The sequence below is a fragment of the Nicotiana sylvestris genome, chromosome 7, assembly GCF_000393655.2.
Source record: "Nicotiana sylvestris chromosome 7, ASM39365v2, whole genome shotgun sequence".
Taxonomy (NCBI): domain Eukaryota; kingdom Viridiplantae; phylum Streptophyta; class Magnoliopsida; order Solanales; family Solanaceae; genus Nicotiana; species Nicotiana sylvestris.
Window position 1 is genome coordinate 96,364,950 of NC_091063.1, and position 15,815 is coordinate 96,380,764.

Consider the following 15,815-nt stretch of genomic DNA (forward strand, 5'->3'; position numbering starts at 1 on the left):
GAATTATTCTGAGGACATTAAATTACTGAGTGCATCATTTCACACATACTCACGGGTGATTCTACGTCACCATAAATTTAACATGGGTTCGACAACACTATATCAAGAGAGATTATTTCTTTTATTCACATTTATAAGCTTTAAAGTCAATTCCTTATACTCCAATCAATTTCAAATGCCTAACTTTTTTTTCTTCACATTAACGCACCGTGTTAACCTCAATCGGTTGTAGCAATTTCATGCCTACACACACATTATACGTATGCCCATAATCACATCTCTGATCATAATAGTTGTTCATAGTTAATTCCAGCATCCTCAATTAATCTCATATTAATCAAAAACCTCGTTTCAAATTTTCATAAGACTGACAGCAACACGCGAGACATGAAAACCTCATAATTATTTATCCGAATTAACGAATCGCATTTTAATGCCACATGGGCACCCACCTCGTAGGCTAAAATTTAATATTTACAGTACATATATGGCTAATGTACAGAAACACATAAAAGAATTATCAAATAAGCCTAACAAGCATGACTCCCTATTAATACTATAACACAAATTTTAATTTCACAAAGGGAGAATTTAAAATCATAAATTTTTCACCACAAGGACCTCGTCCTTATATAACTTCCACCGCGGCTTGTAGCCTAGTTTAAATATTTTGCATCATATAAAGATGCGAGGATCTCGCCCTCAACTTTAAATCACAAGTATTTTGCACATTGTACCAACTGAAATGTTTCATTTCCTCTCTTTCTTTCTTTTTAATAAATTTCGTAAATAACTTTTACAACACATAATGAACCCCCATATCAATAGGATATATAATTTATAAAATTGAAATTAATTATTCCAAAATCACATCAAAATCCATTGTAAATAGTAATAGTAAGTCACTTTTGAACTTATAGTCCTCCATAGTCAATAGTGTACAAAATTAAAAAAGATGGACGTAAACATCAGAGTTTACACTGGAAGGGGTCGTTTGGTAGGATGCATTAGATAAATTAATGCATGTATTAACTTTGTGTATTAATAATACATTGTTTGGTAGACATTTTGAACATATGCATTAGTTATGTAGACATTAGTTATACATCCTATTTGGTATTATCCTATACATAACTAATGCATAGAAAACAATGGTATTAGCAATGCAATAGATTTTAATGCATGCATTAGCTTAGTTAAAGATAAAATTATCCTTCAAAATTTATGTTTTATTAAAATATACTAGTTAGTATATTAATGCAAGTTCAAAATAATCCAAATGGTGAGAAATAAAATTATATCCCTAGTAAATAAATAAATACTTAGCATATTTCCTTTTTTTATAAATAAATATTTAATTTTATTTTACAACATAGGTAGACAAATAAAATAATTTTTTTAAAAACTTTTTCATATAAAAATATTTCTCAACATATGTTTCTTTTAAAAAGTTAGAGTATGGACTAGATTTGAGGGCATTTTTGTAAATAAATAATTCTTTTAGAAATTGTGCAATACTTTAATACATCAAACCAAACAATAGTTAAGAAATATGTTAGCATAACTAATACCAACATAACTAATACCAGCATTATTAATACACCATATTCAACATTATTGTTATGCACCCAACCAAACGACCCCGAAGTCTCTTTTGTCCTAATACGGTTGCCCCAAATGATAAGAGTAATTTATTCTTTGAGGAATACCTATGTGGTTAATTTTCACTTTCTTCCAATTCTTTCTTTTCTCTCGTGTAAAATGAAAAACATGAATGTCCCAAAGTGGGGTCCACATAATGTGGCGAAAATGTAGAAAGGAAAGTAACAGATATGATAGTGGCGAGAAGACAGCTCGGTCACGTTATCTATCTGGCACGACAATACATAGCACCGTGCAACTCCGCCGCTTTTTCAAGAACCACATGTCTCTTTAACCATTAAACTGTACTCGTAAATAATGTATACTATTCATCTAAGTTTAACTCCAACAATTCTCTCTTTCTTTTTGGTTGAGTTTTTTGAAAAGCTTTGGAGGGGAATACTGTTAGGGAAGATAAGGAATCTAACTTCACCCTTTTTGGCATTTGAATATACAAATTCTACCTTTTAATTGCCTTCTTTCTCTAGTCTTTCTCTTTATGCTTTGCTTTTCCATTAGGACTATTCCCACTTTCTTGAAAAGCACCCAAAAAAGTCCCACTTTTTATTTTCTGAAGAAATCAATCGCTCTCTTGTGATTGTTTTGGAGCTTCATACATTCAAAGATGAAGCCTTTTAGCTCTGTAAGTCCCTCTTCTTCTCCTAAATGGGGCTTCTTTTGTGCTCTTTCTTCTTATGATTGTCTATATATTGCTGTTTCTAAGTTCAAATTGTCTTCTTTTTTTTGAAATTTTTTTGGAGGTAGTTTGTGTCTTTTTTTTTAAGAGTCATTTATGGTTTGCTTCTTTTAGGTGTTTGAGGTTGACATGGTTAATGTACTTTACCTTTGAGGTTGGTAACTCAGCAGGGGAACAATAAAGATAATTTTTTTTACTTCTTTTTCCCAATATATTTCAAGTTTTCATTTTTTTTGGGAATTTGAAAGAGAAATAGAATTATTGAACTGTACTAATAAAAGTAAGAAGGGTTTAGTTGTGTTTTTTATTTTTAAGAATTTTATTTTTAATGACTATGGTGCCCGTTTGCGCCGCTCACCTCGATTGTTCCACTGGCCAGTGGTATTATTTTTAATTGGATGTAAGAAATTGTTCAGTGCATCTAACTAAATATTCTGGAATTACGGGTAGATTATGGTTTTGCTCTAGTCCTATATATCAATTTCTTTTGTTTCATGTTTAATTACTTTTTAATCATCTCTTAATTTTTTTTGTGCCCTTCAGATACATTATCTAGTTAATAGATTAAACATTTAGATAATAACTCTTAAGATCTTGAAATGTTTTTAAGTTTCCTTAGAGAACTCAGGCAGTGTACCCTGTTAATTCAATTAATTGAGCTTCTTTTCAAGTTTGCAATAACCCAAAAAGCACAGTGGAAGGAGGAGAGGCGAAGGGGGTAGGAGTACTGGGAGTAATATGTTTCTCGACTGGAAGCTAGATCTTTTATGACAACTGTTTGTTAGTGTTTAAATTTGTAAAATGATTGACAGTTCTGGTCTTGCCCATTGACCTGGTTAATGTGTATAAGCACTATGTTACTTGGACTCATCACTAGTATGTATCCAGTGCGGATGTGTCTAAATATTCGGTAGGGTACGTCTAGTTATTTGCTAATATTTGGTATATTTTGAAAGATCCACACAAAGTACCCCACACCAATATCAATTCCGTTCAAAATGGTACGTCAAGGCAAATGGAGGATTCGTTTAACATAGTCAAGCACCTACGGCTAGTACTAGAAGTACAACCATTCTCATATCTGATAGCAGAGATCCTCCATTTATACCTATCACGACTGCCACTGGTATATTCTTCTTTTCAATCATCAGATTTTCACTGAAAATTGACCACATTAGTCTCATTGGTGTGTTTTAGAAAGTCATGTAGAGCTTCATCTTCGGTAACATGTGTGTGATAAGCACTTAATGTGGGATAATTCACCAACTCCTCCTATCGATTTACTTTTACCACAAAAGCAAATATAGTAACCACATCATCAAGATACTCCATCTGTCCCAACAAAAATGTCAATGTTTGTCTTTGTGCTTCTAGTAATATGAGAATCGAACATTTTGTATTGCTCAGCGTAAATAGGGAAACGTGGGTTTGGGGTGGGGTGGGGGGTTAAGTTATCAAGTTTTGTAGACATTGCATTGTCAATGGACATTACTTGGAAAGGAAACGGGACATTGAATTTGGGATGTGATAATACTCTTTAATGTATTAGTTATTTTAATATATGCGATTATGTAGTAGGATCTGTACTTGTCTAATTTATCTATCATCATGTCGTTTTTTCAGGTTTCCCTTCCTGATCCTAAAAGTAGATCATGTCTCTGCAGCATCTTCATCACTGTTGCTTTGATTTGTGCTATTTACTTCACTGGAAACGCTTTTTTGGCCAAGGATTTCAGGGTACAAATTAGTTGTCACATTCTTTCATTGTTATCTGTTTCACATATGTAGAATTTACATAAAGTTCAATCCTACTTGTGTTGTTCTTTTCTTTGGCTGAAGTGTTAAATTAGTTATCCCTTGCACGCTCTGCGTAAAAGCAAGTAAACAAACATCAAATTTCACTTGCTTTAGGATGCATGACTACCATATATTGTTCTGTGTATGAAAAAACAGCTCTTGTCTCTGAACTTGTTCTCTACGTAGCGAGTAGAGTTTGTAAACTATGGCAATAAGAATGAGATGACCCAACAAAAAATTGAAAAAGGACTTCCCTCACACCATTGCATTGGTGCTATACCGTTTACTCAGGGGTTACAACCTTTACTTTATCAATATTATTGTTCTGAATGACATATAAGAGGTCAAGAACTGTGAGAACTGAATGATTGAGTGCAGAGTGTTTTAATCAGTCTTTCATGTTGGCGTAATTAGAAAATATGCTTTTACTTGTAACATAAAAGTGGACAATTAAAACCCTTTTATGCCTATTTAGAGTTAGGCTTAAGTGATGCTGCTATATGCCATGAGCATTGAGCAATCAAACTTGAAGTTATTTTTAAAAAAAAAAAATCTTTTTATGTCATTCTATAATCTTTAGGTTCACCTGAGATATATATCCATGTCAGCGAAATATGTTCACTTTATTATTCCTGGATTTCTTTCTATAGCCTAATAACATTCTCTGAGGTTCAGGTGAATTCACATAATACAAATTTCATGCTTTAGCAAGCGGCACGCTGATTTGTGGTCGAAGGAGCTTTCTTGTTTCTTGTGTCGCCAAATAGTCAATAATTTTGTGTAGGATAACATCTCAAGTATGAAAATATTGTAGTTGCATGAGATCTGGTACTATAAGCTTAATAATTCAAGTATTTGCAGGTGTTTTTAGGATTGGGAATGAACAACTCACAACAGAATGCACAATGTGGTACATGTGAGGTTTGTTTTTTCAGAAAATGAACATGAATTTGTAGGCTTCTTTTCATTTGTGGAAATTCTGCACCTGATTTCTGGTTTTAATTAACATGTTTGTATTTATAAGCCCTTTCAAAGACAGAAGTCTCAGGTATTGATTAAGTTTTGATTTATCTTTTTAAAAATTGAAAGTTGTAACTCTTGTTGTATAAAGAAGTATAGAATTCAAATGTCCTCTCTTGACATTTGTGTAGATTGTCTTTTATCTTTTCATTTCTCTACAACTTCAGATGGTTTTTGTTTGCTTCCTCTAGTCGTTGACTTTCCAAGACATAGTTATCATGGATTCCCTTTTATCTTGTCAGTGTTCTATGATGTCAGATGGTCTCTGGTTGCTTCCTCTGACCTTGACTTTCCAAGACACCGTGGTATCTATGTCTGCCTAAGAACTAGTATCTGTTCTCTTGTAGTACTTCGTATGTGCGTGCTTTAAGCTTCGGAAGTTCTTTTTGTAGCATGCATGTTAGTTCTAAGATTCTAAGGAGGTAATATGAAATTTGTATGCTCCAATCGCCTGTCCCAAAAAGACAGAGCTAAATGTATAATATCTTATTTCCTTCATTTTGAGGGTTCTAGTAAAATTTGGGCATGCTGCTTGAATTATAGATCTGTTACAAAGCTTAATAGGCAACTTAAGTAGTTTTTACTGCTTACTCAGCATATTTCCTAGTTTCTCTCTTTAAATCATTGCCTTACCAGATGAATGATTTGAAGTTGACTTGTGGAATGGTTTGCTTGTAGTGCATATATTTGGCCATTGGATTTTTCGTAAGAGGTGCCAAATTTGATTACTTTTCAAGTTTGGATTTTAAGGCTGCTTAAATTTTTTATAACTCGGGCTAAATCAACGGGGTTCAGACCATTGACCTCTCAAAGACGATATACCAGCAAACCAGTTGATCCTTCTTTTACAAGCGATGTTATTTTTTCTATTTATACCCAATATTTTCGTTTTGCTTAACCATATTTAGTAAATTTTTCGACGAAAGACACTGCTTGGGGCAAAATCCCCTGTGGCCATTTGTTTTGATAAAGCATACTTGCTCTTGCACAGTACTGCAAAATGTAGTGACAGTATATTTTACGTCCAAGATTTACCTTATAAAATTTATGCCCAAGAAAGAATTATAACTTGGATTTAAACTAGTCAACCTAATTGATGAGAACAAAAGAATAATTTGGTTGAGACAAGTCTACCTAGTCTATGAGAAAATAATACAATTTGGTTGAGACCAGTCTACTAAAATAAATTTGGAATGTCTTGTTCTTTAATTACACTAGCATATCTGTGAATTGACTTAAAAAGTTCCCATGTAGGTACGGTTAAGACAGCAAAAAGAAACGAGTCATACATCTACCAAATGCAAGGTTTGCTATTATTTTTATTTTGTTTTTGATTTCTGGCTTCTTTTAAGTTACTGATTTATTCCTCACAGGAAAAGTGCAGGCCATTTGGGAGTGAGGCGCTTCCTGAAGGAATTGTTTCGAAAACTTCGAACCTGGAAATGCGCCCTCTGTGGGGTGATGTTGATGTACGTAAACAATTTCATATATGATTTATCAAGTTTTTCATGTAATCCAGTAATAATGCTCTATTCTTCTCCGTGGTTTTCTGATAACAAATTGGGCCTTGATTTTGATAGTCGAAGTAGGATCTAAGGGTGATGCCACAATTATGTCTTATGTTGTAAAGTTGATGGAATATGGAATATCCAAGTCCGGAAGGAACACATTAGTAATATGATCGTCTTATTTCATATAGAAAATGTATATAATTACTGTCTTTAGGCCACTCAACCACTGGATCTAGGATGTTGCAAAGCTTCTAATAGTGATGTAACTGTCAATCTTCCACCCATAACTTGAAGAGTAAAAAATAAAGAAAGATAGAATTACTGAGGCATGTGGAATGCCATCTGGAAAAAATGGTGATAGGATACTGCAGGTAAAATTTATGCGTTGTAATCGTCGTGCTTGCACTATGTTTCCCTTGGTGCAATGTTGTCCAAATTCATTTGTGAGAGCTTTTATCATTTTATCTGTCCACAAGCCCCATAACTAGCATAACTTTTTCTGCTATTTTCTCTGTGTCTTTATTTGCTTATTATGCAATATTTCCATTCAGAAGAAGTCGCCAAATTCAGTTAATTTATTGGCGATTGCAGTTGGAATAAAGCAAAAAGAGTTGGTGAACAGCCTCATTAAAAAGGTATGTATATTCATCTTTGCCTCCTTGTTTGGCTTCAAAATAGGATCATAAGTTCTGCTCCTCATATCGGTTATATAACTTGCTGCAGTTTCTTGAGCATGACTTTGTTGTGATGCTGTTTCACTATGATGGTGTTGTGGATGAATGGAACGATCTGGAATGGAGTAGCCATGTCATACATGTCTCTGCTATGAACCAAACAAAATGGTTAAGTTGGTTCTGGACAACTTCGTTGTGTTTACTGTAAGTTTTGTGCAGATTTTCACACATCTAACTCTCTGGTTATAGGTGGTTTGCGAAGAGGTTTCTACACCCTGACATAGTTTCTGAGTATGATTACATTTTCTTGTGGGATGAGGACCTTGGAGTTGAAAGCTTTCATCCAGACAAGTTAGTGCCTCATTTTCAGCTACATTATGAAAATACATCACTTGAACATCTGAAATCTGTGTTAAAGGAGCTGTCGGGTGGTTTAGCAAAACAACTGCTTAATATTTGTTAGAAATTATAAATATTTTGTCATGCTCAAGAGAAGTGGGTACCTAACTGATAATTCACAAGAGATTGCTAGGTATTTAGGCCTATTAGTTTGCCATTTGAAATAACCTTTTTAGTGGCCATTGTCCTTTCCAGGTATCTATCTATTGTTAGAGAAGAAGGGTTGGAGATATCACAGCCTGCACTTGATCTTGGTAAATCAGAAGTTCATCATCCTATTACTGTACGCAGAAGGAACTCTAGAGTACACAGGTTAGACAGATTTTCAACTTGGTAGGACAGAGTTAATCTTTTATGAGTGGAAGAGCTATTGAGTAGCTGAACTTTGTAATTATATGAATTAGAGCTCATGGACCAAAGACTACTGCGCTTGGCTTTCTCTTCTTTCATCTCATTTACTTGATTTGGCTAGTGAGATTGAAAATTCGCTGAAAATGTAGTTGGTTTTAAGTTAAAAAGTTCAAACAGTTTCTTTCTTTAAACCATTATTCTCCTTATGATTAGCGGTAGTTTTCATGCAACATCTACTGGTGCTTATAGAGGACATGATCCTTGATAGGGGTGTGTGGAGGTTGGGAATTCTGGTAGAAGGTTAGTAGATAGGCGGTAGTGTCTCATTTTCATGCCGGTAGCATTAGTATTAATCTCTTATCTTCATACCTTCTTATCCGTAGGTTTCTTTTACTATATGCTGATCCTTTCGCTGTCCTGTCGGGAGTCTAACGGAAACAACCTCTCTCTACCTTCACAAGGTGGGGGTAAGGTCTGCGTACACTCTACCCCTCCTAGAACCCGCTTTGTGGGATTACACTGGGTTTGTTTTGGGTTTTGTTGTTGTTGTTGTTGTTGTTGTTGTTGTTGTTGTTGTTGTATCTACTTGTGTTTTAGTTGGAACACCTGTCTATTTTCTAGTAGATTGTTGGATACATAACATGGGGCCCAACATTGGGTAAATCAAGAATAGGGATAGGGATGGCTGATACCATGTTGAAGTGTATATCCATCTCATTTAGAGAAGTCACATTTTTACTTAATTATTGCTTGAAGAATCTCATGCCAAAACTGATTTGTAATTTTGATGCTTTCAATAGGAGGTTTTACAGGTTCAAAGGTTCCTCGAGGTGTGATAACAACAGTACAGCGCCTCCTTGTGTGGGGTAAAGAACTATAAACTGTTCCTTCTCTTTATTATCAGCTTAACAAGTTCCGCTCAAACTAAATCTGGTAGCTCTAATACTCTTTTTTTTCTTATGGCTTGGAATATTTATTATGGTCACCAGTCAGAATGAGCTTTATTTTTATTCCGCAAGTAAATCTGTCATGCAGGTGGGTGGAAATGATGGCTCCTGTATTCTCAAAAGCTGCCTGGCGTTGTGCTTGGTATATGGTCCAGGTATAGGAGCTTTGGTTAACAATGTAATCAAGTTGAAATATAACAAAGTTGTTGATTACGTGTAGCTTATACCGAGAATCTGCATAATGATAATATACTTTTAAAATTTCCTGATAATCTTGTGGCTGAAAATTGTGCTTGCCTTTAACTAATTATTCTTTTATCGACAGAATGATTTGATCCATGCTTGGGGCCTGGATAAGAAGCTTGGTTATTGTGCACAGGCAAATTCCTAAACTAGTGTTTTTGAATAACTCTTCCTTTTGGGTCTTCAATTGGTATGATGGTAACACATAAGTTCTTAGTTCTCAGGGTGATCGTACAAAGAAAGTCGGCGTGATTGATGCAGAATACATAACTCATCTGGGTGTCCCTACACTAGGTGGTGGTAATTCAGATGGAAATAAGGCAAGTAATTTCTTCGTCTTGTTTGATCATCTTCTCTTCACGAGAACAGACGTTGACAACTGGTCCACGCTGTTTGTTGTTTCATCTACTACCCTGGTGGCTTACTTCTTTATCCACTAAATTAGTGCAGATTACCTCTTTATTTTCATCAGTAAATAGGATTACAATGTTGCACAGTTTTGCATATTAGAAAGTGTTTATTGGTGTACAATACGAAAAGTTCCTAAAGTTATAAATGTGTCTGTAATCACCAATGAGTGAACTTCGTGTAACTACAACGTCCTTTGCAGTTATATTGATCCATATATCATCTGATAGTTCTGTTTCTGCTTTTCTTTTTTTGTGACGGGGTTTGGATTTTTCTTGTTTGAGAAGTTAAGGATTTTCTCCGGAGCAACTAAATATGGGTAAAGTTTGTAATGCTGCCATTTATGCACTGTTCTTGGAACCTGTGAGAGAGCATGCAATGGACATAATGGTAACATTAAACATTGTGATTATCAATATAGTTTGTGGTTTCTATTATGATAGTAGAACTGAAACATTTGTTTGTAACTAGTCCTCTCTCTTTCATGCTTGCTTCTTGTGGTAATGGTTATAATGGAGTTCTAGCTTTTGGCTTGTCTCACAGTGTTTGGTTCTAATTTCTGTAGTCGAGCAAAGAACTGGCAGATCATTCTCCACAAAGCAAGAATACGTCCAATTCAGAAGCATCGGTGAGACATTCAAATCTGAATTCCTTAATTGTGTCTGCCCTTCGTCTTTGGTTGTGTTGTCTAAATTTCACTCTTTGTGCTTTGCAGGCAACTGCACTTTATGAGAAATTTGATAATAGATCCCTGGTGAGTTCAAATTCACCTTTTCGACATATCCTTTCACCAATAACAATTGTCCTTCTCATATTGCTAGTTTATTTATAACATACTGCAGGTTAGAAATCGATCCTCTATCGAAATGAAGATTTTCTGGGAAAGGTGGGTTAAAGCTAGCAAGGAAGATGAATGTTGGGTTGATCCATTTCAAAACCAAGAAACTGAACCTCATGGCTAGTACATGATCGATCACCTTATACAAAACAAGCAGCGTTTGTGTATACAATGTGTACAGAAGAGTGCGTAAATTTATTACAGCGCGGATAGAAAGATAAATGAAGAAGCAGCAATATGATCCGTTTTACCTTAAGCATGTAAAGATGAATCCATGAAGAGCTTTCCACCGATGGTGTATGGTTCATGCAGCATTTTCTAGCGCGGGAAGGAAAAATCAAGTCTTTTTGTTCTTTACTTTTCCTACAATCATTTTTTTTTACCTCTCCGATTTTTACGCTTTGGTTGAGTCTGCTAAAGATTAAGTTTTGTGCAATTTGTAAATACCTTTTTCTTCTTTTGCCTAAAGACTGTTGCTTGTGTAAGGTACGTAAATTTTATCAAAATCAATTTGTTGATTTTTATCTGGTTGGTATAACTGTCTTTCCTCTTCCTTTTCTTTCTTGTTTCTCACATTAATTGATGTCTGCTTTTATAGTAGCTCTAATTGGTCTTTATTTGTTTTCAGATTATACTATTTTTCTGAAAAGTATTCTCATGCCTAAGAAAAAATCAATCTAGTTTAAGAGTAGATTTTACGCGATAATAGCTTTAAAAAATCTCTTTTGAACAGCAGATATTGCATGAAATAGATTCGCAAGACTATAGCTGTATTTTGCATCTTGTGCAATGACAGAAAAGGGTACTAGTTTTACAGGGATAAAAATAATACAATGGTTGGTAAAATCTGATATGCAGTATGTAAAGTTCTTCAGGAAAAAAATGCAGTTTTGTGTTCCAACCCGCTGCTGCCGTAGTTGTTAAGCTGTGGTTTCAACCTGCCCTAATCTCATAATATGTATTTATTGGTGGTTTCTACTAATAAAACTCTTGATTATTAGTTCTTCACTAGGTGACTGCATTTATTCATATACACAAAACCTCTCTGATGATTCTACACATTTCACTACAAGATTTTAGTAAGTCAATAGCAAAGTTGCATACATGGGCCAAAAGAAGTAATACTATCAGAATAAATCAGTAAGGAAAGGGTGAAAAAAATACCCTCATCTCTCAAGAGCAATTCTTCAAAATTTCAATACTTTGGAGGAGAGGTTCAGTAAAGGTTTTAGAGCACTTGGATCAAACATTCTGGCAAAGAGGTAACAGATATGTGCCTTCTCTGAGTTGTAAGAACACGCCGCGCCATTATTCCTTAGAGATTCTATGAAACCTTCAGTGATATTAACTGCGCTGAATGTTGCAGGATGGGAGGCCCCTAATGACCAATCAACGTATGTCACTGTTCGGTTTGCATTTGAAGGTCCATAGAACAATCGAATATACGTAGGAATATAGTGCTCATCTGGGTAGCAAGTTGGTGTGCAATACTTCCGGAAGATATTGTAGTATTTGGTATCTAGAACTATTCTGACAGCCAGTTTCCGGTTCATCTCAAACCACTGCGATCCTTTTCTCCAATCAGAAAGTTTGATATCAGGTTGCATGTGGTGGTTATAACGCCCACGCCCACGCCCATAACTAGAAGGATCATCATATGATTCAACAAAACTATGGATGGACCCTATGAGATACTTGTAAACAGTTGGGAAACTGTAAAGTGGAATGCAACTATCAGAAAGAAGGACGAAACGCTCATTTGAGAAGTCCAGCAGGGCATTGGCCAGAAGTCGCCTCTCAGCATCAACCAGTGTTACAGATCCCCATTCAACCTGCTGAAATGCAGAATAAAAATGGTTTAGCAGAGTAATTCATGGCATCCGTATTTAAAGTGTATCTAATTCAAGTAATCTAACTAAGTCTAACTAATCAAAAGCCAGTTTTCAGTCTCAAACAACAGAAATGTTGATAACCTCTATAGCGTTTTTCTCCTTTTGTTTTCTCCAAAAATATCCATTGCAAACATGACATAAATATCAACAGCACTCCGGCCACCTAACTCGTCTTATGTCATTGTTGGATGAGAGTGAGTCCCCCACAGCTCCACAACTCAATTTTTGTATTAAGTAGCAACACTCAGTACACCTTCTAAACCAAATTCTCATCCATTTACCTCACAAGAGGTAACATATTACACAGTTCAGCATAAAAAGTCAGCCCGACGTACTAAGCTCCCGCTATGCGCGAGGTCCAAGAAAGGGCCGGACCACAAGGGTCTATAATACGCAGCCTTACCCTGCATTTCTGCAAGAGGCTGTTTCCACGGCTTGAACCCGTGACCTCCTGGTCACATGACAACAACTTTACCAGTTACGCCAAGGCTCCCATTTTCCACGGCTTGAACACAGTTCAGCATATTTTTCATTTATTCACAAACCAAAAGTTTTCCGGGAGACAGGAAATTCGATGCTTGCAGCAAGAAGGTAACTGTGCTCCATTGCTGATCACTGATCAGTGCAATATGATACCTTTAGCCTCGCACAAAATAAGCACGAAAGAACATCAATAAACAAACTACAGTTGAGTCAGCCAGAAATCGTACCTGACTTGGGATCTGGCGCTTGTAAAAAACTGAGGTATTGGAAACACTAAGCACATATCCTGGGAGCGAATGAACAAATATCGAGTATTTGTTCACATCCTGCCCGTCAAAGAACCTCTCCCACAATCGCAACAATGGTAGATCTCCCCTAGTCAAGAACATAAAAGCCACTTTAGGTACTCTCTTAAATAGATACTCTTCCTTGTAAGGCACCAATGAAGCTCTCCAAAACAATTCATCGTCCGACATTCCATGTATCAATACTTTGGGCCAAAAGAAACTTCCCATGCTTAAACAATCCTCCTTTTTACAATTGCCACTACTATCTTGGTTCATTGTATTAGCCAATGCATTATTTGCAATAATAATCTGCTGAGGTTGCAAAGTAAAGTACATATGTGAGGTTGAAGCCAATCCAATTACTACCCCAACTACAAATATGATCAACATTAAAATCACCCTTAAAAGACTAATTGTTAAGTCTTTTGCTAATGAAAATGGTGTCTCTACATCCTCTCCCTTATTCTTCATCTTCACCTCCTCTTTCTTCTACTTTTACAACACAACAATAACACCTCAATTCTAAATTAATTGTCTCAATCCTCTATATTCCATTTTAGCCTTTCACTAGCAAAAACTAAGACCTACTTTCCAGAATAAAAATTGAAATCTTTGAGAATACAACAATTATTACACTCTTCAATAGAAAACTAGTTGAGTTTGGCTCTTCTACATATAGTACACTCAATTCTGAATACCAAAAATCTGAGACAATTTAAAATAATTAATACGCTATGTGATTATCAATCCTCTATATCTATTGATTCTTCTCTGTTCTAATTGGTCCAGCTCACTCATAATTTGTGAAGATAGTTTGTAAAATAACAACTACGAACAGAAGGTATTACTGTTTACTATGATGCGCTGGGTTGCTTTAAATGGTGTAGACACTTTGATTTCTGCGCTCACCAAATTTCCTATTTTGTTCTTTTCCCATTTTGCCATTTCTGTCATTTTTTCCTTTACTTCTTCTGTTGCACATATCAATATAGTCCCGTAACTAAATTATTTTAAAACTTCTTAATAGTGGAGCAGCTATAATTTTTATTAGGGGAATCAAAATATAGAAAAATAAATCCAAAACAAAATCAAGTTTACCCGTAAAACGGTATAGTTGAATTTATACATGGTTTATAGACAAGTGAATTAATTTGATCTTAAAATAATAAATGAATTAGACAAAATGTAATACTTAGCCATGAGATGGAGAAAAAATAACAAAAATAATAATTCCAGAAGCAGGGTTTCCGGGCACAATAGCAACGATATCGATAAACAAGAAGATAGAATTATATTGAGCTTTGAATAGAGTGTAGCATATGTTTGCCAGAAAATTTGTATCCTTTACAATGATAATAGAGCTCACTATTTATAGTTGCACCTAGGGAACAAGGTCCTAGGATCAAGCCACTCTTTAATGTCAATTATGAGGGCCATTGAAGAATGTGTAATAGCGGGTAGTAAATGACATATTCCTTGTAGCGGCCGTGTACTTAATGCTGTAGAATATTCCTCATTAAATGCTATCGGGTCGCAGGCATTTATTTTATCTTTATGAGTCTCATTCTCTCTCATAACAGACAGGATCACTGCCTTCGGATTCAACTATTTCCTGTCTTCGGCTCTAATGCTTCTTTTAGAGACCCGTCTTTGTTCTGACCTTACTACTAGCTTATTGTAAGCACCAATATCCCTTTGTTTCAAGCTTTCACCAACAAAAATTGTCCTTCTCATATTGCTAGTTTATTTATAACAAGGAGTCAGAAGAAGCTAAGTGAGGCTGAACTGGAAAAAGGCCTTAGAAGAAAGTAAGAAGAAAGGTGCTGCTAAGGGAAAGAAAAAGATGGTTGAGCCTGTTGAGGCAACTGAAATTGACGAGATGGACCTGGTCCTTGGGGATGAATAGGAGACAGAAGAAATGGAGGTTGTGACTCCAAAGGCAAAGAAAGCCAAGACTTCCACAAAGAAGTCTGTTTCAAAAGCAAGTCTGCGGAGCCATCTATTTTGGCTAAAAGAACCAAGTCTGCATTGAAATCAATAAAAGTAAAAATAGTGGAGGAAGAAGAATGGAGTGGAGAAGAAGAATAAGAATATGATGTTGAGAAGGACAAGATGGTTAAGTTTGGGAAGAGAAACATCTTGAAAGGTAGACTCCTCAGGGAATTGGAGGAAGAATATATGTTAATGTTGCTGGATAAGTTACAATTGCAGGGTTGGAAGGACATGGTTCTTCAGATAGATGGAAAGTTTGCCAGAATTGAGATTGTGGAGTTCATGGCAAATTGTGAGATCAAAGATGGTAGGGTCACCAGCGTGGTAAAGGGAGTGACAATGAGTTTTAATGATAAAAAACTGGGAGAGATCTTAGGTGTACCTACTGAAGGGTACAATAATTATAAGAAGCTCAAATGGTCAAGTCTAGAGATTCTCCCTATGCCCTTGCCATTACTAGAAAGTTTGGTGACAATGAAGAAGAGCTTGAGCCCAAGGCTATTTACAAAAGTGAGATGAAGCCACCCCACAAAGTGATGTTCGAATTTGTTAACAAAGTTGTGATTCCTATGCAGGAAAGGAGGCACATTGCCACATTCATGAACCTAGTCCTTATGGAATATTTGGACAGTGGG

At 35.6% G+C, this 15,815-nt stretch overlaps 2 protein-coding genes across 7 annotated transcripts; one reads left to right on the forward strand and one right to left on the reverse strand.

Moving 5' to 3' along the window:
- The first annotated feature begins 1,933 nt into the window (after positions 1-1,933).
- LOC104246255 (uncharacterized) lies at positions 1,934-11,064 on the forward strand. Of its 5 annotated transcripts, none has more exons than XM_009802029.2 (16): positions 1,934-2,284; positions 3,962-4,075; positions 4,997-5,056; positions 6,410-6,460; positions 6,529-6,624; positions 7,218-7,301; positions 7,390-7,508; positions 7,590-7,691; positions 7,935-8,051; positions 8,891-8,956; positions 9,126-9,192; positions 9,363-9,416; positions 9,505-9,600; positions 10,254-10,316; positions 10,404-10,442; positions 10,531-11,064. In XM_009802029.2, exons 1-16 carry the CDS (start codon positions 2,267-2,269, stop codon positions 10,648-10,650), a joined length of 1,266 nt encoding a protein of 421 aa, XP_009800331.1. In that variant the 5' UTR covers positions 1,934-2,266; the 3' UTR covers positions 10,651-11,064. The 5 variants fall into 5 exon arrangements, with proteins under 5 accessions (XP_009800331.1, XP_009800332.1, XP_070007007.1 ...); XM_009802030.2 differs by lacking the exon at positions 1,934-2,284 and adding an exon at positions 2,460-2,492; XM_070150906.1 differs by lacking the exon at positions 1,934-2,284 and adding an exon at positions 2,460-2,492 and having other exon boundaries at positions 7,221-7,301.
- A 409-nt stretch (positions 11,065-11,473) lies between these two features.
- On the reverse strand, positions 11,474-14,007 carry LOC104246253 (glycosyltransferase BC10-like). Of its 2 annotated transcripts, none has more exons than XM_009802024.2 (2): positions 13,129-14,007; positions 11,474-12,358 (listed from the first exon to the last, which is right to left on the reverse strand). In XM_009802024.2, exons 1-2 carry the CDS (start codon positions 13,657-13,659, stop codon positions 11,714-11,716), a joined length of 1,176 nt encoding a protein of 391 aa, XP_009800326.1. In that variant the 5' UTR covers positions 13,660-14,007; the 3' UTR covers positions 11,474-11,713. The 2 variants fall into 2 exon arrangements, with proteins under 2 accessions (XP_009800326.1, XP_009800325.1); XM_009802023.2 differs by having other exon boundaries at positions 11,474-12,361; positions 13,129-14,006.
- Between the last annotated feature and the right edge of the window lie 1,808 nt (positions 14,008-15,815).